General features: G+C 43.8%; 1 protein-coding gene across 1 annotated transcript; it reads left to right on the top strand.

The window, feature by feature from the left end:
- The first annotated feature begins 6191 nt into the window (after positions 1-6191).
- Positions 6192-15985, top strand: cor1c (Coronin-1C). The gene is given in 3 exon segments (NM_001165181.1): positions 6192-6315; positions 14666-14865; positions 15460-15985. Coding segments are annotated over 2 exon segments (237 nt in total). The 5' UTR covers positions 6192-6315; positions 14666-14667; the 3' UTR covers positions 15499-15985.
- The last annotated feature ends 10624 nt before the right edge of the window (positions 15986-26609 follow it).

The raw sequence follows: 26609 nt of genomic DNA, 5'->3' as shown, positions 1-26609 counted from the left end.
AAATTCGAGGTGGCTCGAATGGAATTCTCTAAAACCCTGTTTCCAATGGCACTTAAAATTACGGCCAAATTTTGAGGTGGCTCGAATGGAATTATCAAAAGCTCCGTTTCCACTGGCACTTAAAATTAGGGACAAATTCGAGTTGGCTCGAATGTAATTCTCAAATTCGAGCTGGCTCGAGGGAATCCCGGGCCAGCGCAGCCCAGTTTCGCAATTAGAGTTCGAGCTGGTGACGCCGTTACTATGCAACCACCAAGCTGATCCCTGCTGAATGCTGATACAACGTTTAGCTAGCTTGTCGCTGTTACCTAGCACACGGACAAGCAGTACTGTAGTAGTCAGACATGACACAAGTTACCGTCATAGCTGGATCCTTCATTCATTTTTGCACTACACAATACACTTTTATGAGAACAGTCAGCCCTTGAATGTTAGTTACCTAATGTTAGCAAGCAAATCAGAGTTGAAACAAGCTAGCTAGTTAACGTGAGCTAGCAGGAATTTTAGCTGGCCAGGTCGTATTGAAAGCTAGCTACACGGCTCTGAGTCTGGTTGGCACTGGCAGGAGTATGGGGTAACGTTAGTTACAGCATGGTGAGGGTGAATTAAATTCTTCATCTTGTTAGCTAGCTAGCTAGCAACATTAGCGAAGCCAGCTGCAGTCACATATTGGCTACCTAGCAATATGACATAATTTCATATTTCTGGAGGCAGTGGAAACGCAATTTGAGCTAGCCCAACCTGGGTTGACTTCAAAGTGCCAGTGGAAACAGCTGAACTCAGATTGCATGATGCTACTGATGGGACATGATCTGATTGGTTTAATTCTGTCGTGTGCCTTACTGTACTATTCTAAGAGTGTGCTTAGATCATGCTCTTACTGTAGATATATGTCAATATGCTTAATATATTTATTTTCAATGGGAAATGGACATTGGTTTTGTTCGGTTCACGTTCCAAACAGCCCTCAGTCTTTGACCTTGGCACCTGGCTGCAGACTGATTCTATTATCCCAGTTGTCCGGTTTCCCTTTTTGCCCTGTGACTCACTGGCGGCAGTGAGAGACACTTTAATTATAGCACCACAACATTCCAGCAGGACAGAATGCGGACAGAGTGAGTCCACTGGAGAGAGTGGTGGGATTTCAGAGGGAAAGAGAGAGTAATATATTTATTTTTTAATTTCCTATTCTCTATATATAGAAATCTAGAAAGGTAGAGGTAGGGGGTGAGATTGTGAGAGATTAAGAGAGCGAGAGGCTTGGCCCCAGGCCTTATGTCAAATTAAGAGATGGGCAAGCAGAATGCTACTGTACACTGAGTCATTCCTTGACCACTGCTGTGTCTTGACATGTATCTCTCTCTTCCTTTTACAGAGAAAACAACTACAACAACCAATGGGTCAGAAACTGAACAAAGTGTCGGAAAAGGAGGGAGTTTCAACAAATGCCTCCAATGGAGGACAGCAGTCGGAGCCCGGTGAACAGGGCAGTGGTAGCGGTGGGACTGGGAGCTATGGGAAAACCGAGGGACTGAGTGTCAGCAGCAGCCTGGCCAGTGAGCAGGGAGGCGATGAGCTCACTGCCAACCTGGCCTTGACAGACACCCTCAGTGAGGGGCCAATGAGCACCTCTCTAGGTGAGGAACAGAGCCCCTTGACCGCGGGGGGAGGGAACGAGGGAGGGGACAGAGAAGGCAGGGCTGTCACATATGATATAGAGAAGCCAGAAAGTGTCCTGAACTCTGAGAGGAGCACACAGCACTCAGAGCCCAAATCACAGAATAAAGCTGCGGGTAGTAAGAAAAGGGCAAAAACTATGGAAGGACAAGTGAGGAGTAAATCCCTGGCTGGCGGTTGGCACAGCGACTCAGATACAGAGGATACGACAGATATGTCTAACACAGAGGACTTGGTGATCTCGGAGGCTACCGAGGAGGACTTCGTACTTCTGGAGAAGGATGAATCGTGGTTATCGTCTGATGTGAGGAGCGCGATCTCTAAAATCAGGGACAAAGAGAAGCCACTCTCTGTAAATAGAATAGTGAAGGAGGATACGACTTCTGCCGCTGTTGTGGATAAACCTCAAGACCCCACAACGTCGCCTACTGATCCAAAGAGGAACGTTTCTTCTGCTGTGGATGATCAGAGGCTCAGTGAGGACAGACTTCAGAGGTCTTCAGGAAAAAAACACCAGGAATCCAGTAAGAAGACCTCACAAAAAGCCTCATCTTTGGGTGATGAAACAAGCAAAACACAGAGTTTGCAACAAGTAACACGGGATGAGGTTACGAGCAGCACTGTAAACACTTATTTTGTTCTTTCCGGTAATGGTAGCAGTGGTTGCAATGCACATACCCAATGTTCACACACAGAATGTTCAGAAAGAGCGGATCCACATTTGGCTGAACCTGCAGGCATCGTGTGTCGCCCGAAGAAGGCTGAACGAACTGAAGCTGTCAAAGCTATGACAGAGAATGAGGCGGGAAAGACTGTGACTTGTGAGCTCAAAACGGGCATTCAAGGCAAGAAACCAGCTCTCTTGAGTATTAAATCAACCCATGCCGATTCCAAGCCAAATGATATATATATTAAATCCCCTGAAGAAAAAGACTGCACTCATGAGGATTTGGTCCTTTGGAATATAGTGGAAGAACTTGATGAGAAAACAGAAGCATTAACCACGCTCAACACAAAAACGAAGCCGGCCAAACGCTCGGAGACGACAGATCCTGTTAAGAGTGGTTCACAAACTGAAAAAGAGAGGAAGGCCACAGCCACAGATGAGGATCCACAGGTGAAAGACATGCAGAGGAGGGAGGTGAAGAGAGACTGTGTCACAGACCACAGGATTGAGGCTTGTGAGTCAAATCGGTGCGAACCTGAAGTACTCAGGGCATCTTCCGCATGTGTCCCAGGACATCTTGACACACCACATCCTCCTCAGCCTCCACCAAGGCCTAAGGCCAAAGGTACAGACAAAAGTGGGAAATCCATTCAACAGTTTGATAATGTAGAGAGCCATTGTGGTAATGTCTCCTTACAACAGCAAACTGAAACTTCTACTGGAAAAGCAAATGAAGTATCCCCATCCACGGATACATGCATCTCCATCACCAAATATCAACATTTAGCTGCTGAACAGTCTCAGAGTAAGACTGAGGCTGTTTTACATGATGCTAAGGAAGAACTTGCTGGTAGTTGTTCTTCTGTCAAGGTAGAGATAGAGCCAGTACTTCAGAATGCAGTCATATCTCCCTCACCAATTCAGATTCTGAGTGTTACTGAGAGAGCCAAAACATCCCTTTCTGATGAGACTGTTAATTTAACGACTGGTAGAGGAACAAACATCCTATCAGCTGCCTCTATGTCTAAAAAACAGGTCAAAGTTAATGTCCTCTCCTGCTCTGTGCCCAAGATGCCACAACTCATAACTGCCTTGTCCTCATGCTCATTAGAACAATGCAATGTGATTCCCTTACCTTCTCTGTCTGTGCCAACTTTAGAGGACAGTGATGGGCAGAGGCAGGTTGTTAGCATGCAGATGGAGAGCCAGCCTGTCTGTTACATTGCTGTCATCACCCCACCACCCATCATTCACATTCTGCCTGAGAGGGAAATGGAGAGCACATCGCCAACACAACAAAACAACAGTATGGATTTCACCCAGACAGAGGACAAAGCGACCTCAGGTGCCTCTATAGATCCTTATTTTGCAGGGGAGAGGCTTAAACCAAAGGGGCCTCCTCCACCTGTCCCCAAAAAGCCCCAAAATCCCTTCGTTAAGATTCCAGCTGCAAAAACCTGCTGCTTGGATGAGCAGAAGATATGTGATGATGATTACCACAAGGAGGAGGAGAAGAAGAGGAAGAAGAGGAGGAGACATTCACATCAAGTCAACAAAGAAAATGCTTGTGCCACAGCTCCTCAGGACATGTGTGTGTTATGGGACAACACAGGTGCTGCTTATACTGTACCATCCAACATGTACACGCCAGATAATTTCGATTTTTCACAACAACAAAGGACACCAACTAGAGAGGAAAAGTATAGAAATATCATAGATTTTGATGCTTGGGCACAAATGGTCAAACGTGCTGCAGAAGAGGAAGAACCAAAACAACTTGACATGTTGGATGGACAACCTTTTTTGGAAAAGCAGGCTAAATTCAAAGGTCCACCGCCTCCTGTACCAAAAAAGCCCCAAAAGCCATTTGTTCTATTAGAAACGGTTGCAATCTCAGAAGACATAACTTGTCCTTCAGATGACGAGGAGATACGAGAACTAGAGCAGGCCTTGTGTAAGAGAATGAAATGTGATGATGATGATGACCCTGAACCCCCTGCTGACACTGTCAGCACAGATGTCCGTTGGAAGAACTTTGACCACAGTGACCGTATAGATATCCATAGTGGTCTTGTTGAGCAGCGTTATCGTGATACTGTGTCTGAGCATGAAACTGAGACATACAGGCCTGTGGCTGAGCTCATAAAGGAGACTAACCGGATGCACCAGAGAATCAGGCATGCAGACTGGACAAAACCCCTTGCAGCCAAGTCCATGATCAGACATGCAGACCGGGCAAAACCGCTCACGGCCATGTCCATTGCCGGGGCTGTGGGCCAGGGCCAGAGCCTGAAAGTATCACAGATGAAGAAGGCCTTTGATGTCACTAAGAAGCCTGCTGAAAAACCACCAGAGCCTGAACTCAAAAAAGGTAAGACGGTGCTTTGGATCAATGTTCTCTCTGTCTATATGTCTCCCTCATATCAAATGTAATTTGTAACATGCTTTGTAAACAACAGGTATAGACTAACAGTGAAATTCTTAATTGCGGGCCCTTCCCAGAAATGCAGAGAGAAAAAAAGAGAATAAATAGAAAAATAATAACACAAGGAATAGATACACAATGAGCAATGATAACTTGGCTATATGCATGGGGTAACCAGTACCGAGTCGATGTGCAGGGGTACGAGGTAATCGAGGTAGATTCAATATGTACGTACACAGTAGGTAAAGTGACTAGGAAGCAGGATAGATAAACAGTAGTAGCAGTGTTAGTGTATGTGATGAGTCAAAAGGGTCAATGCTATAGCTATTGGTTAACTATTTAATGCTTGGGGGTTAAAGCTGTTCACCGTCCTGTTGGTTCCAGACTTGATGCATCGGTACTGCTTCTATGACTTGGATGGCTGGAGTCTGACAATTTTTAGGGCCTTCCTCTGACACGTCCTGGTATAGAAGTCCTGGATGGCAGGGAGTTCAGCCCCAGTGATGTACTCTCTCTTCCTCCCTCCCTCTTGCTCGCACACTCTTTGGTGTGTGTCTCTCTCTCTCTCACCCACACACACACAGCCACACACGCACACGTGGGGAACCTGAGTTGTAAAGAAGCCATTTTGGCCAGATTGCAGTCTGCCTTTGAGTCAAAGACACACACTAGCCCATTGAAACTATGTGCTGTTAGAATGTGTTAGTCATGCCGTTTGGTTCAGCCACACTGTACATAGAACCACATGTTTGAGGGTTGGCAATAGTGCCTAATAAGTAGCTGACTCTTACAATGAAAATAAATAAGGTACAGGTTGACTTGGAGCAAACATCTGAGAGATGTGGTAAGCAGGATAGCAGGAATGGAGACATTTGGAACTGCCTGCCCTGCAGTTCTCAGAATCACCACCTGCAGGCGCACTAAACATAAGAAAGCTGTAATGTGTTGGCACATTATTGTACACATTATTTTGCTGTTGGTTTTGACTGTGCCTTGAAGTTTAACTGTAGGCTATGTCCAATCTAGCAGGGTTATGCAGTTGCATGGGCGTGTCAATTAAAAAGTAAATTAGGCTGAGTGTATGACATTTCATGCTGGTTGCATGTACAGGTTGTCTACAGCAAATACTCAATCATTTCTGAGACCATTGGCATTGTTCCTCCAAAACGACCATGATCTAGGCCTTGTTGTCTTTTTATTATAGGCCTACTTGTAACAGTGTTGGTGATGCTTTCATAGACCCATTAATAATTTTCAGTGGAGAAAAAAAAACATTTTTTTATTAAAAGAGTATCTTTATCATATAAATAAGACAATTGATATCTCTCCGATATGGGATTCCTATAATGCCTCATATGGAAGAGGCGGGGATGAAACAGGGCGTTGCTTCCGGTTCATGGAATTGCAGTCTGGAGGGAAAGAATACTCGAACGGCTGAACGAGTGTAACAAGGGAAAAATCTTAACGGACGAGGGCTAAACTACCATATTCATGTTTTCAGATTGATTACCTCGTGTTCACGGAAAATTTCGCATAGATTTAGGAGGTAAGGAAAATGGACTGTCCTGTCTTTGCAGTAAACATCTTGCTGCTAGCTAGCCTACCCGGCTGTGCACCGTTTTGAATGGGAACAGCCAGAGCCATGAATAAAATCTGCACTTGCGTCATAATAGCTCACTGACGGTGGTCTATGCTCCAAATTCTAGACGGTAGCATCTTAATGTAAATTCCTAAACATCTTTGTCATTCATTTACTAGACACCGCTGTAGCAAGTCATTATTAACCGCAAAATGTTCCTCCCGGGTGGGCAGCTGCCTTTGGAAATTATTGCTAATGAATTGCACATAAGGAAGTAGCTAGCATTTTTGCTTGCCACACAATGCATGGCTATTGTCCCCCTTTAGATTATAGAATGAAGAGTAGCCTGCTATGTAATGACTATGATCAAATGTGTTGGTTTATTAATACACTGTACTTACATGTCTACTCTGATCAATCATCAATAACCTGTATTAATCAGAGACATGCATGGAGATGACGGCAGCCTACAGGACCCAGCCATCTAGCTAATAGCTAGCTACATTGCTGAGCTACCTAGCTGCATACTCTGGCAGACAATGATGTGTCCAATGATAGGCATCAATGATGCCCAGTCTAATAGCTAGCTAGGCCATAAACGTTTTATAGATGCCACTGGTGGGGTTGTCACATTTCAATCCAAGACTATAGTTATCAGTCTGTCTACTGCACCTCAACTGTTCTTAACTGGAAAATAAGCATGTGGCATACCTTAGTCTGACCAACATTTTAATCATTTTGAACACGAATGCAATATTTTCGTTATAATGTGTCCTGAAGTCGACCTCACAATACCTAGCACCTACAATAGCAAATGGTTTGCATTATTGGTCATGTCACTTTTGCTTGCTCTAGTGGGGTAGTTATTTTCCCGAGAAGGCAGGGAATTTAAGCTACAGGGTTATTGCATGTTGATGGATCAGTTTATATGGGTGAAGTTGGACAGTCATTCATCTATCAGGGGTGAGAAGATAATATATAGTATATGCCATGTAGCAGATGCTTTTAGCCAAAGCGATTTAGTCATCCATGCATTTATTTTTGTAAGGGTGATCCATGGCCACCATGCTCTACCAACTGAGCCACACAGGACCGATATATATGATTGACTTCTGTTTAGCAGCAGAGTATGTATGAGTCTAAAAGTTGCTGACATAACTGTCAATGCTGTATGTTGTGTATAGTAAGGATTTATGTATGACCCTTCCATTCCAGTTACAGCTGCAACTAACTCTGTAAGAAGAAGACTGGGTGATTCCATATCTCTAATTGAACTACAGTGAAAGATGCCGCACACTCAGTAAAAGGAGTACGTAGACCAAAGGTTCATTATGGGTATGATCTTTAAGTTGGAGTGGTGCTACCCCAGACTCAGTCCTTTTTGTGCCATGCTGCTCTCTGTAAAGTAGGTCATTGTGTTGAGAGAAATTAGGCATGCGAGGCATGGAGCACATCTTGTTGAATGGTTCATGTGTGTGAGAGGAGAGCCTATCCAGAATGAATCATTAGGGCTGAAACTAGTAATGGAACGAAATGTTCTGTTTGTCAAACCCTGCATGTCCTTCTCTGGCTGCATCGTGCGGTTGTAGTGATGCAAGCTGTGGTCATATAGCGTATGTCCTGTACCCAAGGCTTCGACCCAGGAGAGTATTTGTCCCAGGAGAGATGGCCTTGCTGTGCTAATGCCTGTTCCCGCTTCAAAAGAGATCGATGTGTGACTAGGAGAGTCCATTCAGGACAAATTAAGGATAGCCTATGTGTAGGCTAATATGATTTATAGGAAATATAGTGTTGCTATACAGTGGGCTCCAAAATTACTGGCACCCCTGACTAGAGGTCGACCGATTTATGATTTTTCAACTCCGATTATTGGAGGACCATAAAAGCCGATACCGATTAATCGGACGATTTTTATTTATTTATTTGTAATAATGACAATTACAACAAGACTGAATGAACACTTATTTTAACTTAATATAATACATCAATAAAATCAATTTAGCCTCAAGTAAATAATGAAACATGTTCAATTTGGTTTAAATAATGCAAAAACAAAGTGTTGGAGAAGAAAGTAAAAGTGCAATATGTTCCATGTTCCTTGCGCAGAACATGAGAACATATGAAAACTGGTGGTTCCTTTTAACATAAGTCTTCAATATTCCCAGGTAAGAAGTTTTAGGTTGTAGTTATTATAGGACTATTTCCCTTTATACCATTTGTATTTCATTAACCTTTGACTATTGGATGTTCTTATAGGCACTTTAGTATTGCCAGTGTAACAGTATACAGTGCCTTGCGAAAGTATTCGGCCCCCTTGAACTTTGCGACCTTTTGCCACATTTCAGGCTTCAAACATAAATATATAAAACTGTAAAACAGCTCGAGCTCAGTGAGGTTGGATGGAGAGCATTTGTGAACAGCAGTTTTCAGTTCTTTCCACAGATTCTCGATTGGATTCAGGTCTGGACTTTGACTTGGCCATTCTAACAGCTGGATATGTTTATTATTGAACCATTCCATTGTAGATTTTGCTTTATGTTTTGGATCATTGTCTTGTTGGAAGACAAATCTCCGTCCCAGTCTCAGGTCTTTTGCAGACTCCATCAGGTTTTCTTCCAGAATGGTCCTGTATTTGGCTCCATCCATCTTCCCATCAATTTTAACCATCTTCCCTGTCCCTGCTGAAGAAAAGCAGGCCCAAACCATGATGCTGCCACCACCATGTTTGACAGTGGGGATGGTGTGTTCAGGGTGATGAGCTGTGTTGCTTTTACGCCAAACATAACGTTTTGCATTGTTGCCAAAAAGTTCAATTTTGGTTTCATCTGACCAGAGCACCTTCTTCCACATGTTTGGTGTGTCTCCCAGGTGGCTTGTGGCAAACTTTAAACGACACTTTTTATGGATATCTTTAAGAAATGGCTTTCTTCTTGCCACTCTTCCATAAAGGCCAGATTTGTGCAATATACGACTGATTGTTGTCCTATGGACAGAGTCTCCCACCTCAGCTGTAGATCTCTGCAGTTCATCCAGAGTGATCATGGGCCTCTTGGCTGCATCTCTGATCAGTCTTCTCCTTGTATGAGCTGAAAGTTTAGAGGGACGGCCAGGTCTTGGTAGATTTGCAGTGGTCTGATACTCCTTCCATTTCAATAATATCGCTTGCACAGTGCTCCTTGGGATGTTTAAAGCTTGGGAAATCTTTTTGAATCCAAATCCAGCTTTAAACTTCTTCACAACAGTATCTCCGACCTGCCTGGTGTGTTCCTTGTTCTTCATGATGCTCTCTGCGATTTTGACGGACCTCTGAGACTATCACAGTGCAGGTGCATTTATACGGAGACTTGATTAAACACAGGTGGATTGTATTTATCATCATTAGTCATTTAGGTCAACATTGGATCATTCAGAGATCCTCACTGAACTTCTGGAGAGAGTTTGCTGCACTGAAAGTAAAGGGGCTGAATAATTTTGCACGCCCAATTTTAAAGTTTTTGATTTGTTGAAAAAGTTTGAAATGTCCAATAAATGTCGTTCCACTTCATGATTGTGTCCCACTTGTTGTTGATTCTTCACAAAAAAAAATACACTTTTATATCTTTATGTTTGAAGCCTGAAATGTGGCAAAAGGTTGCAAAGTTCAAGGGGGCCGAATACTTTCGCACGGCACTGTAGCTTCCGTCCCTCTCCTCGCTCCTCCCTGGGCTCGAACCAGCAACACAACGACAATTAGCGCGCGCTAACTAGCTAGCCATTTCACTTCGGTTACACCAGCCTCATCTCGGGAGTTGATAGGCTTGAAGTCATAAACAGCGCAATGCTTGACGCACCACGAAGAGCTGCTGACAAAACGCACGAAAGTGCTGTTTGAATTAATGTTTACGCGCCTGCTTCTGCCTACCACCGCTCAGTCATACTTGTATGCTCAGTCCGATTATATGCAACGCAGGACACACTAGATAATATCTAGTAATATAATCAACCATGTGTAGTTAACTAGTGATTATGATTGATTGTTTTTTATAAGATAAGTTTAATGCTAGCTAGTAACTTACCTTGGCTTACTGCATTCGCGTAACTCCTTGTGGAGTGCAACGAGAGAGAGGCAGGTCGTTATTGTGTTGGACTAGTTAATGTTGCAAGATTGGATCCCCCGAGCTGACAAGGTGAAAATCTGTCATCTGCCCCTGAACAAGGCAGTTAACCCACTTCCTAGGCCGTCATTGAAAATAAGAATGTGTTCTTAACTGACTTTCCTAGTTAAATAAAGGTGTAAAAAAAAAAAAAAAAAATGATTGGAAAATCGATTTCCGATTATGAAAACTTTTCGATTGGATTGAGGTCCGGCGACTGAGATGGCCATGGCAGAACTTTAATTTTGTTGTCACAGAACCATTTTTGTGTGGATGTTGAGGTATGTTTCAGGTCATTGTCTTGTTGGAAAGTCCACCTTACGGTCAAGTCCCAGCCTTCTGGCAGAGACAACCAGATTGTCAGCCAAAATTGCCTGATACTTGGTGGAATTCATTATGCCTGTCTTAACCAGTGCCCCTGGACCTCTGGAATTAAAACAGCCCCAAAACATCACTGACCCCCCTCCATATTTCACCGTGGGTATGAGGTGCCTCCCCTTGTATGCATCTCTGTTTCGACGCCAAACATGCTGATGCTGTATCTGACCAAAACGTTCAGTTTTGGTCTCATCTGACCGGAGCACCTTCTTCCAGTCATAATTTAAATGACGTTTGTCAAACTCCAAGCGCTTGCGTCTGTGTCTTGGGGTCAGAAAGGGCTTTCTTCTGGCAACCCTTCCAAAGAGCCTGTGAGGTGGCGTCTGATGGTGCTTTTTGAAACCTGGTGACCCCAAGACGCCACCAGGGCCTGCAATTCTTTCACAGTGATTCTTGGGGATTTTGTTGCTTCTCTCACTATCCTCCTCCCTATCCTGGGGGGCAAAATGCATTTGCGTCCTCTACCCGTGAGGTTTTCAACTGTTCCATATCTTTTTAATTTTTTAATAATTGCCCTGACAGTGCTCAGTGGTATATTCAATCGTTTGTGGATCTTCTTGTAGCCATTACCAGATTTATGAAGGTCTATGACCATCTGTCTCTTTTTGAACTGCTAGTTCTTTTGTTTTCTTCATGTTGTTGGATGACAGCGTTATATTGCATGTGTGTTACCTCTTTTTTATACCCTAGTGAAACAGGAAGTGATGTAATGGCTCAATATAGTTCCTTAAAACTTAGATAAACTTAAATAAGTGGAATTTAATTAGTGGTTTAATTTTGGTAGATGTTATTTACAAAAATCTTTAAGGTTGCCATTAATTGTGAAACCTTGATTTGGAGGACATTGATTTTTAATTAAATCAATAAATTATTTTGGTTGGTTCCATTGAAACATTAATAAAGTACAGTATTTCTCACATGTTGGTATTTAGAGTTTATCTCTATAATTATATTGTTTATATTTGTTTAAGCATTGTTTGTGCATTGCCAGTCAGGGGTGCCAGTAATTTTGGAGCCCACTGTAGATGCAGATGTTTCTGTCACTGGCCCCATTTCATCAAAAAGATGCAAACCCATTGACCTGAGACAGGCAAGGTTGATCTCAGTCAGAAGAAGAATGTAAACGCCGTAGCTCTAGCTGTCATTCACACGTGTGTGAGAGCGGACGGCCCAGCGACACATGTACCAGCTCCTTGTATAATGAAAATGACCTTGACTGAAAGGCCATCTCTTCCCTCAGCATGTAGTTTACTGACTTTCATCTGTCTCTTTCACCACAGGGACGACTTCTGTGTTATTAAGATCAGGACTGTTTCTGTCTGTCCTACCATTCAAAATACGGAGCTCAGAGCTCCTAACAACAATCTATGAGATTATGCCCGGTGCTTATGTCAGGTCAAATGATAGGCTATTTACTACATTCTGGCAGTCCTTGCGAGATTGCGAGGTCATCAGTGAACATTCTGAATAGATATTGAAGGTAGCAGAACGTGAGTTAATAGTGCAAGTACATAGAATGACTGACTGGCATGCCTATTCTTATAGCCTGGTCTATTATCACTGTCTACCATGCACATTGTGACCACTATATGGGCTAAAGGAAAGATACAACTTCTGCATCCACTTCCTCTGAAGGAAACTAAGCAGGAAACCATCAGTCATCAAAAAACAACATCCCATATGAAGGATGGTGGGAGGATCAAAATTCATTGAATGCCAATTGCCAGCAATAGGGAGTTTCGGCCTAGGTGGCATGTTGGCAAGAATGCCAACTGCACACAGTATCTCCTCAAGATTATCCACCAGGTCAAGGGGGTGTCAAGTACAAAGTTTTAGTGCACACTGCTTGTGATACTTGATGACGTGAAAGGTCTCCGAGTCTGAGCTAAAGACCCTGAGTGGAACATAGCCCATAAGCATCAGTTCTATTACTGCCTGTCCTGGCTCAGCCCTGGCTGATTTCACAGTACTGTACTGTGGCTATGCACCGCATTCTGTTGGTGGCTATGGGAGACACAAGGAAGCCTTTGATGCTAACCCGTAATTGATTAAGCTCTTCCTGCAGCAGGGTCAGTCAGCTCTTCTGATGGGAGCCTGCTCCCTGTGAGGCGTGATGGGAATCTATCATTGTTGTTATGGAAACAGAGCTATACGCTAGCTAGACAGAGCTCTCGTGGGACTTTGTTTGTGGCCAGCTTACACCAACATGAGCTTGCCAAAGTGAACATTGGGCAATGTGAATAAAGGCTGCCTAAGTAGTCTAATAAGAAGGGCGGTGGATGAGATGCAAAGTTTTCTCAAAATACATATTAGGCTAATGCTTTCTAGGTTCATAGTTCATACACACAAACTCAGCCATCACCTCATTTGATCAGATGCACAGAAAAGTAGACATCTAAAAGTCTGCCTCTATTCTGACTGGGAGCCAGCTCTGCCATTTAGGCTTGATCCAGTTTAGATAAGCTGTGTTCTTCCATTTAAGGCAGAGATGGGGATATAACTAACTTTATGTCCGAGTCAATGACCATGTCCTGGAGTGGCTTCACATCAACTGAGCCTTTGTTTGGGCAGTGACCACACCAATATTTGTTTTCAGTGTAGAGTGTGTCTAAAGAGAGTGTGAAGTTTTATATTTGTATATACACTACATGACCAAAAGCATGCGGACACCTGTTCGTCGAACATCTCATTCCAAAATCATGGGCATTAATATGGAGTTGGTCCCCCCTTTGCTGCCCCAATGACATTCTAGATGAAACTAATCATCTAGAATGTCATTTTATCTTGTAGTGTTAAGATTTCCCGTCACTGGAACTAAGGGGCCGACAGTAGCCTGAACCATGAACAACAGCCCCAGCCCATTATTCCTCCTTCACCAAACTTTACAGTTGGCACTAAGTATTCGGAAAGGTAGCGTTCTCCTGGCATCCGCCAAACTCCGATTCGTTCATCGGACTGCCAGATGGTGAAGCGTGATTCGTCACTCCAGAACACGTTTCCACTGCTCCAGAGTCCAAAGGCAGAGCTTTGCACCACTCCAGCCAAAGCTTGGCATTACGTGCGGCTTGTGTGCGGCTGCTCGTACATGGAACCCCATTTCATGAAGCTCCCAACAAACGGTTAATGTGCCAATGTTGCTTCCAGAGACCGTTTGGAATTCGGGAGTGAGTGTTTTGTCACCGAGAACATTATTTTTTACGTGCTATGTGCTTCAGCACTCGGTGGTCCCGTTCTGTGAGCTTGTGTGGCCTACCACTTCGCGGCTGAGCTGTTGTTGCTTCTAGACGTTTCCACTTCACAATAACCGCACTTGCAGCTTTAGCAGGGCAGATATTTGACAAACTGACTTGTTGGAAAGGTGGCATCCTATGACGGTGCCATGTTGAAAGTCACTGAGCTCTTCAGTAAGGCCATTCTACTGCCAATGTTTGTCTATGGAGATTTTATACGCCTGTCAGCAACGGGTGTGGCTGAAATAGCCGAATTCACTAATTGGAAGGGGTGTCCACATTCACTATATATACAAAAGTATCTTGATTAAGTTCTGGGGGAGATTTGAGGAAAGATACTAACGAGACTAGCAAAGTCTCCACCCCCCTCCTAAACAGAAGCCAAATTTCAGTCATGTCAATGGGCCAAATTTCCCGTCCGGAACAAAGTTCATTGTTCATCATCGCATCCCACAGTCTGACAGACGCTATGATACCATTTATGTAACGTGCATCTGTCCATAAGAGATTAGTAACCCCATTCTAGCATCTGTCTGACATCTCTCCCTCTCTCCCTGTCTCTCCTCCTGATGACAGATATGTTCAGGCGAGTGGTGCGAGCGAGTAAGTTCCGTCATGTCTTTGGCCAGGCAGTGAAGAACGACCAGTGCTATGACGACATCCGCGTCTCCCGGGTCACATGGGACAGCTCCTTCTGTGCCGTCAACCCCAAATTTGTCGCCATCATCATCGAGGCCAGTGGGGGCGGAGCCTTCCTCGTCCTCCCTCTGCTTAAGGTGAGTGTGTCACTGTCGGCCAACCAGGCAGCGTCGTGGCTCCTCCTGTCTCATTGCTCTTGGAACACTTCCTCTCACTGTTGGCCTATATCTCAGTATTAGTTACATTCAGTCGCTCCGTTCTGTTTCAGTATGATTTTGATTATTTGTTATTTCCTAAGGATTTGATTGCAGAGGTCTTTCTTGAAATGGCTCATTCCTATCACTTCAACTAAATTAGATTACAATGATATTTTACTATTCCGGATATGTATATGCCAATCGAATTTTGTTGGTCCAACAATGTATACAGAACGTGAGGGTGTGCTGTAGTATCTTACTGCAAAAAGGCTCGCCCACCTCTTTCAGGTTTTCTGACCCTATGGAAGACCAACAACTTCTGGACAGTAGTGCTACACGCTGAATGGATTTTAGGTCAAATGTCTAGGTGGTTTAAATTTGGTGAAAGAAAATTGAATTTGAAAGAAGCTTCCTATGCCCGGGATTGATCAGTGTGACAAGAGAGCCGGTGTATGTGTATAGGGGAGTTGTGTGAACAGCCAACAGCAATTGTCTGTCTCCACTCTCCTCTCTCTCTCCCCTCCCTCTATTCAGTACCCAAGAGCTTGCTGCTGCTGCTGTCAGCAGATTTGACCATATATGGAAGTCCAGCACTTTGCATGTCAGGCTGCCTACAGGACCATTTCCTGTCTCTCTCCCGATTGGCTGACGGAAATGTGTGTTGCCTAGAGGATTCTGGGACATGGGTGTTAAAAATGTAGGGGCAAACTCTACATTCAAATATATAAAGCAGAATCACTTATATTGAAGAGTGTCATATTGATGTTGTAATCAAATATCGATTTGCATCATTTGTTCAGGAAAACATGTTTGAGTTTAAAGGGATAGTTCACCCAAATTACAAAATGACATTTAGTTTCCTTGCCCTGTTTAAACAGTCTATGGACAAGGTATGACAGGGGGGGTGAAATAGTCTAACATGCGCACTACTGCAGCGCACAACTCAAACAGCGCTGTGTTGCCTACTGTAGCTGCTGGCAAAGTAATTCAAAGCCTATACTTTATCACTTTCCAGTGTTTCTATTTTTGCCATGTAATGTTATTAAAACTAAATCAGACGGCCTCATAGTAGAATTGTTTACCTAGTCGACTTGTTGTTGTGTGTTCTATGCGACATCTGGTCTAATATGTTTTAATAATTTATACACAATTTTTACCAACATTTTTTTGGGGCTCTTTTCTGGTGGTGGAAATTATATTTTTGATCAGCGCCATTTTATTTTCATACATTTTGGAGTAGAATGTCCTTCTTAAAAAGTCACCAGAACTGACCTTCACCAGAACTCAGTCCTTCTACATAAAAATGATCCCCGGGAGCACCCCGCACCCCCTGAGCAGGGGACTGGAATTGGTCAACTCCCAGTTTAATACATGTACAAAATTATCCTCTTCCCCAAAATGCATAATGGTCATAACTTTCTTACGTTAAAGGGGAGGTTAACTTGGCCCCAGACAATCGATCTGAGATCGACTTAAGTTTCAGTCATGGGATTTTTTTTACCCCTGGTTTTAGCATTTGTGGCACAAATCCCATTCATGGGACCAATATTCACATTTTTCGCGCATCATGTTCAAAAAATTAGAAAGTATCTCAAGTTGATTGTGAAGCTCACAAAAGTCACCTGTGCTACATATACACAAGCAGCCCAATTCTGATATTTTCCCCCAATAATTAGTCGTTTGACCGATCACCTCAGATCTTTTTCAGAGCTGATCTGATTTATCAAAAGACCAATTTAGTGAAAAAAAAGATCAGAATTCAGCTGCCTGTGTAACGCATGATTAAACATGATTGGCTAAAAATGCTAATATCGGTCCCATGACTTGAATGGGATTTGTGCCACAAATGCTAAAACGTTAGCATTTGGAAACCGTGCCAGCCACTTATAGTAACAAACACCATAGACAAGCAATCAATCACATTTATTTTAATCAGTATGGTTGTTGTAAAGGCATTTGCATTACATGCATTCACGCCCTCTTGTTACACTTGCCTCACTGACCCTAGAGTACTGGATGGGATGCAATTATTCTAGTCCACTTGGTTAATTAGCTTACATGATCATATATTTCCTTCATCCCCCTTAAAGAGACTGGTAACTGCTTCATTGCTTAAAGGGGCACTACGAGATTCTGACATTTCAGCCGTTTTAATCTTTTTAAGTGGTGAGCCAACATGTTTTCAGCCATTTTTATGTCCATGTGGTCAAAACTCATTTTACTCATGGCTCTCTTGTCCCTCTGCAGTAGACATGGTGAGCAATATCTTTGGAGCATCAAATTGCAATAAAATTGCAGTATTGAATCAAAATACATATAGAATCGCAATACACATCATATCGGGATGTCCCTGGACATTCCCAGCCCTACTGGAAACGTGATTGTTACCGATGTCTTGTTCTGGAACTGATCTGCATTTCCCCTGAGAGAGAGGCCTGTGTATGGGGAGTCTAATTAGTGAAGATACTCAGTCAACAAACCCAAACTATCCCTCCCTCCTTGATCTGTATGATAGGCTATGTTGTGAATATGAACTTGCTGTTCCCACTCCTCCTGGCAAGTTGTTACCGTGACAACAGCAGTAATGGCAGACAGGGAGTGCCAGTTAGGCCCCAGGGGGTCAAACCAGTGATTAGATTGCTTCTCAATTCCAGCATCTCATAATTAGGAGTTTTGAGAGCCTGATATTTCTATTTAGTATTAATGGCTCATTGAGAGAAACACTGAAAAAATATCAACATAGCTGCAGACTTAATGAATCATTAACGAGAATGCAGACCTCTCTAGCCCTATACCTTGCCATAGCGATTACTCTTGGTGGGGGTGGGGACAAATTTCTTTATCACTGTGGTATTTTTTTTAAATGCTGAGGTTAGTTACAGCCGTAGTCCGGGACCAGGCTAGTTGTAAATAGGAGAACCAGTTTCTCACACAGCCCTTTCGTGACGTCACTGAGGCCTCAGTCCTGCCATGCACAGAGTCGGTGTCAGCCTGGATTAACCCAAAGACAGAGGAGCTGAGCGAAATAAGTGGGGGGTCCTCTCCTCATCACTCATTGATCCAGTTGACGGCAGAGGTCACACGCTGACCCCCAGGTTGCTCATGTCATCTAGAGGCCCTCTGATTGGATGAATGGTATTTTCTTTAGGAACGTTAGCCCGCGGAGTTTGTAAACGACCACGTATAATCCAGCCTTGGGGATTTGATGATAGTAAAGATGATGAATGGTGCTGAAAGTAATAGTTTAGAAATGCCAGACATACAGTAACAACAATAAATGGTCTGTCTCCCAGGGAGAGTAGTATGTCCTTAAGCCTGACGCTGTATTTCTGTCTCCTTCACAAGTCAACCCTTGGTCTTTGCCAGTAGGATTGGGGGGGTTCAGTTTCTCCCCGTCCTTTGTTACTGATCTCCAGCAATCATACCAAACCTCCTCCTTTCTCTCCAGACGGGTCGCATAGACAAGGCCTACCCAACAGTATGTGGTCATACGGGACCTGTCCTGGACATCGACTGGTGCCCTCACAATGACCATGTCATCGCCAGCGGCTCCGAGGACTGCACGGTCATGGTACGTACATCTAGTTTTCACTGCTGACATCGTCCGAATGGTGTCGCTGTGACACTATGTTCAATATGCTGTCTTACCTACCTACTGCACGCTTGGACGCCTTGTGTGCATCTTGTAAAGTCAAGCTTGTCAACCCCTGTAGATTATTTTGCAGGGAACTCGGTGACATCTCTGCGAAAGACCTGAGATTCATATGGGATCAATAACCCTGTCTGTCTGTGCTGCAACGTTAACCTCCATGGTGTGCTCTATACACAAAGCATGTGTCATAGCGTAATCAGAACCCCAGCCATATGGATATGGTGGGGCGGTGAGGTCATCCTGTCAGTATGTCTCGCGTCCTTATTTGGTCTCGCCTGTAGCAAGAGACTGATAAGTCCACTGAGTGGTCCGTACAATATTTGATCTAATTGAATGTATTTTATATGATACGATAGACCTTAAAGATGGAAAACAAGAACATTGTAGAAAGGTCTGCTCTCTGAAACATGAAGTGTTACGCAGGCCTTATTCCTCTCCCTTCCTTGTTTCTGAACAAAGGGTGTGTTGTCCCCACCAGCTCTCTGCTGCCACCTTTAGACTAAACACTGTGAGCACATCCTGGTAACATTAGACAAGCACATCAAAGATTGTATGAAGATGCCTAGAAACTGATTCTCCAATAGAAATTGCTGATCGGAGGCTCCCGAGTGGCGCAGTGGTCTGAGGCACTGTATCGCAGTGCTAGAGGCGTCACTACAGACCCGTGTTTGATCCCGGGATGGATCACAACAGGCCGTGATTGGGAGTCCCGTAGAGTGACGCACAATTGTCTTTTCTTGGCTCATTGCGCTCTAGGGACTCCTTGTGGTGGGCCGGGCGCCTGCAGGCTGACCTCGGTCGTCAGGTGAATGGTGTTTACTCCAACACGTTAGTGCAGCTGGCTTCCCGGGTTAGGCGAGTGGGTGTTAAGGTTTGGCGGGTTTTGGAGGACACATTACTCGACCTTCGCCTCCCAAGCCCATTGGGGAGTTGCAGCAATGAGACAAGATTGAAATTGGGGAGAAAAATTTGGTAACAAAAACAGATCACGATGTCATGGCCAAACTGCGTTCAAGTTCATGTGCAGAAACTTGCTTCCATTCAGCCACAAAATCATTAGTGAGGTCGGGCACTGATGTTGTGTGATTAGGCCTGGCTCGCAGTCGATGTTCCAATTCATCCCAAAGGTGTTTGATGGGGTTGAGGTCAGGGCTCTGTGCAGGCCAATTAAATTCATCCACACTGATCTCGACAAACCATTTCTGTATGAACCTCGCTTTGTGCCCAGGGGCATTGTCACATTAAAACAGGAAAGGTCCTTCCCCAAGCTGTTACCACAAAGTTAATAGCACAGAATCATCTCGAATGTCATTGTATGCTGTAGAGTTAAGATTTCCCTTCTCTGAAATTAAGGGGCTGAGCCCAAACCACGAACAGCCCAAGGCCATTCTTCCTCCTCCACCAAACTTTACAGTTGGCACAGTGCATTCGGGCAGGTAGCGTTCTCCTGGCATCTGCCAAGCCGGACTGCCAGATGGTGAAGCATGATGAATCACTCTAGAGTATGCGTTTCCACTGCTCCAGAGTTCAATGGAGGTGAGTTTTACATCACTCCAGCTGACGCTTGGCATTGGACATGGTGATCTTATGCTTCTGTGTGGCTGCTCGGCCATGGAAACCCATTTCATGAAGCTCCCGACGAGCAGTTCTTGTGCTGACGTTGCTTCCAGTGGTAGTTCGCAATACTGTAGTGAGTGTTGCAACCGAGGATAGACAGCACTCGCTGGTCCCGTTCTGTGAACTTGTGTGGCCTACCACTTTGCGCCTGAGCCGTTGTTGCTCCTAGAAGTTTCCACTTCACAATAACAGCACTTACAGTTGGCCAGGGCAGAAATTTGATGAACTAACTTTATTGGAAAAGTGGCATCCTATGACGATTTCACGTTGAAAGGCACTGAACTCTTTAGTACGGGCCATTCTACTGCCAATGTTTGTTTATGGAGATTGATTGCATGGCTGTGTCCTCGATTTTATATACCCGTCAGGTTGTGGCTGAAATAGCCGAATACACTAATTTGAAAGGGTGTCCACATACTTTTGGCTGTGGAGTATACCTTTTAGTCTGTTCGTCTCCATAGTTAAAAATGAGAAAATCGCTAAAGACAAGTAGAAGCTAATGGCATCATGACTAACTTAATCTCTGTGTCTCCAGGTGTGGCAGATCCCAGAGAATGGGCTGGTCACCCCGCTGGCTGAGCCTGTGGTGGTGTTGGAGGGACACTCCAAGAGGGTGGGCATCGTCACCTGGCACCCCACGGCCCGGAATGTCCTCATGAGTGCAGGTAGAGACAGCTTTGACACTCTGCTCTCACACAAGGAGTGTGGCATGTTCAGCATGGAGTACGTTTGTCACATCAGCTCTGAGAATACAAGGCCTCTTCTATATTTTCCACTCTACTGTAGGACTGCACTCTGCTCTGAGACAGAGACATGTGGATTCTGACTGTAGTTTGTGTCTGTCCTTCCAGGCTGTGACAACCTGATCATCATCTGGAACGTGGGGACGGGCGAGGCCATGATCCAGCTGGAGGACATGCACCCTGACGTCATCTTCAGCGCCTGCTGGAGCCGCAACGGAGCCCTCATCTGCACCGCCTGCAAGGACAAGAAGATCCGCGTAATCGATCCCCGCAAGGAGAAGATTGTGGCGGTGTGTGGGCTGGGGACTCTGGGGGTTGGCTTGATATGCGCTCTTCTCTTTCATACTCATTCACAAACACATACACACCCTCCTACCGAGACGTGTTATTGGTGCTCAAACATACGATCCTCTCTGACAGATGTGCTGTGTCTTTTCAGGAGAAGGACAAGGCCCACGATGGAGCACGGCCTATGAGAGCCATCTTCCTGGCTGACGGAAACATCTTCACCACCGGCTTCAGCCGCATGAGCGAGCGGCAGCTAGCCCTCTGGAACCCTGTACGTCACCTCCCAACCAGACATGCGCACACACACACACATAGACGTTCATGCGCTCATAGATGCGCATATCCTTATCTAACCACTTATCTATCTAAGCACATGAAATGTATTTATTGTGTTAACAGAAAAGCATGGAGGAACCAATATCAGTCCATGAACTGGACACCAGTAATGGAGTGTTGCTGCCTTTTTACGACGCAGACACCAACGTGGTGTACCTGTGTGGGAAGGTGAGGATGATATGCTTGTTAGAGATGTCATGTATTTCCTAAATCCCTGTCTTATCCCCCAGACCCGATAGCACCAATAGTTTCCCATCTGGATGGCGGATTAGTGTGACGTCCGTCTTTCTGGGAGGATTTGTCGTTTTCTATGAACCTGACACTGTTAAAGTGCAGCGGCAGAGTATCGCTCGGGTTTTCTCAGTAAGCTCTCGTCTCTGTTCAGGGTGACAGTAGCATCCGGTACTTTGAGATCACAGACGAGGCTCCGTTCGTGCACTACCTCAACACCTTTTCCAGCAAGGAGCCCCAGAGGGGTATGGGGTACATGCCCAAACGTGGACTGGACGTCAATAAGTGCGAGATTGCCAGGTAACAACCATACACTTAGAAAGATGGCTTGGAGACCTTCTCCTTTCGTCCACTAGAGGGAGGGCATGTTGCGCTATTTGAGAGAACAGTCCCAATGCCTTTGATTCCCACAGCTGTACATCCTCATCATATTTTATCTATTTCCCTTGCAGGTTTTATAAACTACATGAGAGAAAGTGTGAACCAATCATCATGACAGTCCCCCGAAAGGTTTGTCTCCTTTTACTTTTTGACTAATTATTTTTAAAGTTGAAAGATATTGATGCTATAAAAAATAGTGCAATTGTCTTTCAGATGTGGGCAATATTAAGAATGGATTACAGTCCACCACTGACTAGAGTACAATCCTAACTGATACCATTACGTCTCTTTCGCCATCCCACACACACACGTACAGTCGGACCTGTTCCAGGATGACCTTTACCCGGACACAGCGGGACCAGACTGTGCCATCGAGGCAGAGGACTGGTTTGATGGGAAGAACGGTGAGCCTATCCTGATCTCCCTGAAAAACGGCTATGTCCCCGGAAAGAACCGTGACCTCAAGGTGGTCAAGAAGTCCAATGTCCTGGAGGGCAAGCTAGCCAAGAAAGCAGAGAACACCTCACCTGCCCAGAGCAAGGCCTCTCCACATCCCTGTACAGTGAGTAGGACTGGACAGTTACCGTAACAACAACATAGTGAATAAAACTGTACTGTAACACTGGCAACAGTCAAGATGTATTAAGGTAAACAAACTAAATAAATCAGTGACTAGATTTGGATCTCAAAGATCGATATTAAATTGTTTTAGCCATTAGATGGTTTGTGACGACGTCTCTTGTCATTTTTTTACTTGTTGTTCTTTCTCTTATTTATCCCAGCAAAATGAAGGGAAACTGGAGGAGCTACTGCGAGAAGTCAAGTCGCTCAGAGACCTTGTCACCCTACAGGACCGCCGAATTGCCAAACTGGAGGACCAGATCTCCAAGGTTGCCATCTAAGACTCGACCCCCGCTCAGGACCATTCATTGGTTGGGAGAGAATCAAGTGTGCGGGGCCAGCCACTGGCAAAATTGTAGAATTCGGCTTCATCAATTCCGCTTGGCATCTTCCCAGCGACGATCCCAAGCACGCATTCCAAGATGAACTTTTTTTTTTTCTCATCATGCCTACCCTCACACTTTCCTCTAAAAAACCTAGAGAAAAAACTGTTGCAATTCATAGTCCACTTTTTACTGGGGATGAAACGCATTTAAATATCTGCTATTTTTTTGTTGAATGGAGTTGAAAGTCTTACCATTTTGTTATTGTTTTAAATTGTGGTCAAGAACATTCTGATGTGAAGTTTTTACTCAATGCCATACTCTCAACAGTTGTATGTAACCATCAGTATTGCCATATTCCCTTGATTTTTGTGCTGCCAAATTGAAATGGTGTGTGTGTGTGTGTGTGTGTGTGTGTGTGGTTCATGCACCACTTTTACATTTTTAGATTTTTGTGTCTTCTTTCCTGTTGTGCATTCCAGTTACAGACTATACTATCATAGAATTATTTAGTCAAAGATAATAATTATTTTCAAACCAACTATAGCTGTTACTGTTGCAAAAGAAAGACAAAAAATAAGTCTGCATTTCTTTTTTTTTTTCTTCTTTTTGCCAAGCCAACTGCTTGTATTAAGCATCAGGTCACTGAATGTGAAGGAAGTGCTTCTGATCATACTTTTAGCTTCTGCTCTTCTGGGTATAGATTTGAACTGTGGCGGTGTCTGGAGGCAGTGAGGTAAACTGCAGCTCTCGCTGGTGTAAATGTTGTGTAAGTGTAGTGGTGCCTCCGTCACTCTGTGGCTGGTATTAGGGGTCAATCTGAGGTCCCCTCTCCGGTGCATGCTGTGGCATTTGGAAAGGACCACTCTCAGCACTTGTTTCACTCAAACCTTTGACATATAGTTCTGTGCATGCAATAAAGATTTTACTCATGCACATGTCTTCTCCACAATAAATCCCTTAAATTCTTTCTTTGCACTAACTTCTCCTTCTGTCCTTTCTCCTCTGTTTTGTTTTCCTGGCCTGCAATGAAATGATCCACACACTGAAAACAGGCAGAGCAGTGCGGAGTCTGATGCAAGACAGATCAAGTGGGATTTTAGAAACCATTATGCTAATATCATACATCCAAGACATGCTAACCTCTCACCATTTCAATAATGTGAGGTTAGCATTTTTCACTTATAGCCGATTCATTCCGGGCTATCCGTAACCATGGTAGCTTCTACATTAATGTAGAAGTGTTGAAACATTATATTCTTACAGTAAGAGTGACTCCAAAATCACACAATACATTATTTACCATTCATTTCAATTGGACACAGAATGATCTGAAACGCAACCAAAACAAACAAATGAATCTAACAAATGTGTAAAGTCACAAACTTGATGTAATCATTGTGTTAGGAATATGGGACCAAATACTAGACTTTTGCCTACTTTAATAGACATAGAAGTGAATTTGTCTCAATACTTTTGGTCCCCTAAAATGGGGGGGGACTATGTACAAAAAATGTTGTAATTTCTAAACAATTCACCCAGTAAGGATGAAAATACCCTCAAATTAAAGGTGACGGTCGTCACTTTAACATAGTCATTGTATCATTTCAATCCAAAGTGTTGGAGTACAGAGCCTAAATTACAGAGGGCACTGAAATGATACAATGGTCTTATCAAACATTTGTTTGATAATGACATAGAAACTGAAATTATCATTAAACAAGACATCCAGAATTCAAGATCCAATAACTAGTCTCAGTGCAATCATAAGATCCTTTGTTCCGACAACAGAGAGAATGTAAAAACATCAAAAGCGTAGAGTAGGGGTTCTCCTGGCTTCCTGTCCAGACAGAGGCTGCATCTCCTGTGGTTCTGGTTGGGGCTGTTCTTATCAGACAGAATGGGAAGGGAATGGGGTCAGAGGGGCTGTGTCTGGCAGCCAGACAGACAGAGAGAACCAGTGTGTGGATGAGGGGATGAAGGTGGACTAAGGGGACTTTGTAGGTTAGATGAAAGGATAAAAGTGTAAGGATGAGAGTTCAAGGAGGACGAAGTGGATTTGGGTAGTCTGATGGGAACTTGTTTTTTGGGGGACATGTTACCTACCACATACATTTGTATACTATATATACAAAAGTATGTGGATGCCCCTTCAAATTACTGGATTCGTCTTTTTTAGCCACACCTGTTGCTGACAGGTGTATAAAATTGAGCACATGGTCTTGCAATCTCCATTGACCAGTTGTGGAAAAAGTACCCAATTGTCATACTGGAGTAAAAGTAAAGATACCTTATTAGAAAATTACTCCAGTAAAAGTGAAAGTCATCCAGTAAAATACTAAATGTCTAAAAGTATTTGGTTTAAAATATACTTCATTATCAAAAGTAAAAGCATAAATAATTTCAAATTAATAAACAAACCAGATAGCACCATTTTCTTGTTTAATGTATGTATAGCCAGGGGCACACTCAAACACTCATAAACACACATAATTTACAAAGGAAGCAGATCAGAGGCAGCAGAGATGACCAAGGATGTTCTCTTGATAAGTGTGTGAGTGAATTGGACCCTTTTGAGCATTCAGGGAAAATGGATGGAGTAAAAAGTACATTATTTTCTTTAGGAATGTAGTGAAGTAGAAGTAAAAGTTGTCAAAAATATGAATAGCAATGTAAAGTACAGATACCCCCAAAAAACGACTTATGTAGTATATTAAAGTATTTTTACTTAAGTACTTTACACCACTGCCATAGACAAACATTGGCAGTAGAATGGCCTTACTGAAGAGCTCAGTGACTTTCAACGTGGCACAGGATGCCACTTTTACAACAAGTCAGTTTGTAACATTTCTGCCCTGCTAGAGCTGCGCCGGTCAACTGTAAGTGCTGTTATTGTGAAGTGGAAACATCTAGGAGCAATAACGGCTCAGCCACAAATTGGTAGGCCACACAAGCTTACAGAACGGGACGTGCTGTAGTGCGTAACACGTAAAAAAAAATCTGTCCTCGATTGTAACACTCACTACAGAGTTCCAAACTTTCTCTTGGAACAACGTCAGCACAAGAACTGTTCGTTGGGAGCTTCATGAAATGAGTCAGCCGCACACAAGCCTAAGATCACCATGCGCAATGCCAAGTGCCTGCTGGAGTGGTGTAAAGCTCACTGCCATTGGACTCTGAAGCAGTGGAAATCATATTTTATTGGCTTATACTCCCCCATCATATCGATGACCTCACCGCAGTTACAGGGTCAGCGAGTTAGACAGCTACTTCTAAGGGAGAGATTTATATTCAAGCAAGACAGAAACAGAACAAACAAAACAAACAAACTTCTGAATATATCCTAATGCACTGCTTCCTTTTACAGGTAGGCATATGAATAAATCAATTTGCATATTTAACCAAAAAGCTTCTGGGCACTGGCAATCCCCCCTTTTGACACATGACTCACATTGTGATAAATGTGTAAAAAAAAACAACAACAACAACGCT

This window comes from Oncorhynchus mykiss, chromosome 5 (assembly GCF_013265735.2).
Source record: "Oncorhynchus mykiss isolate Arlee chromosome 5, USDA_OmykA_1.1, whole genome shotgun sequence".
In the NCBI taxonomy this organism is placed as follows: Eukaryota; Metazoa; Chordata; class Actinopteri; order Salmoniformes; family Salmonidae; genus Oncorhynchus; species Oncorhynchus mykiss.
Note: the sequence above shows the minus strand (reverse complement) of the source record. Positions and strands in the feature narration are given on the sequence as shown.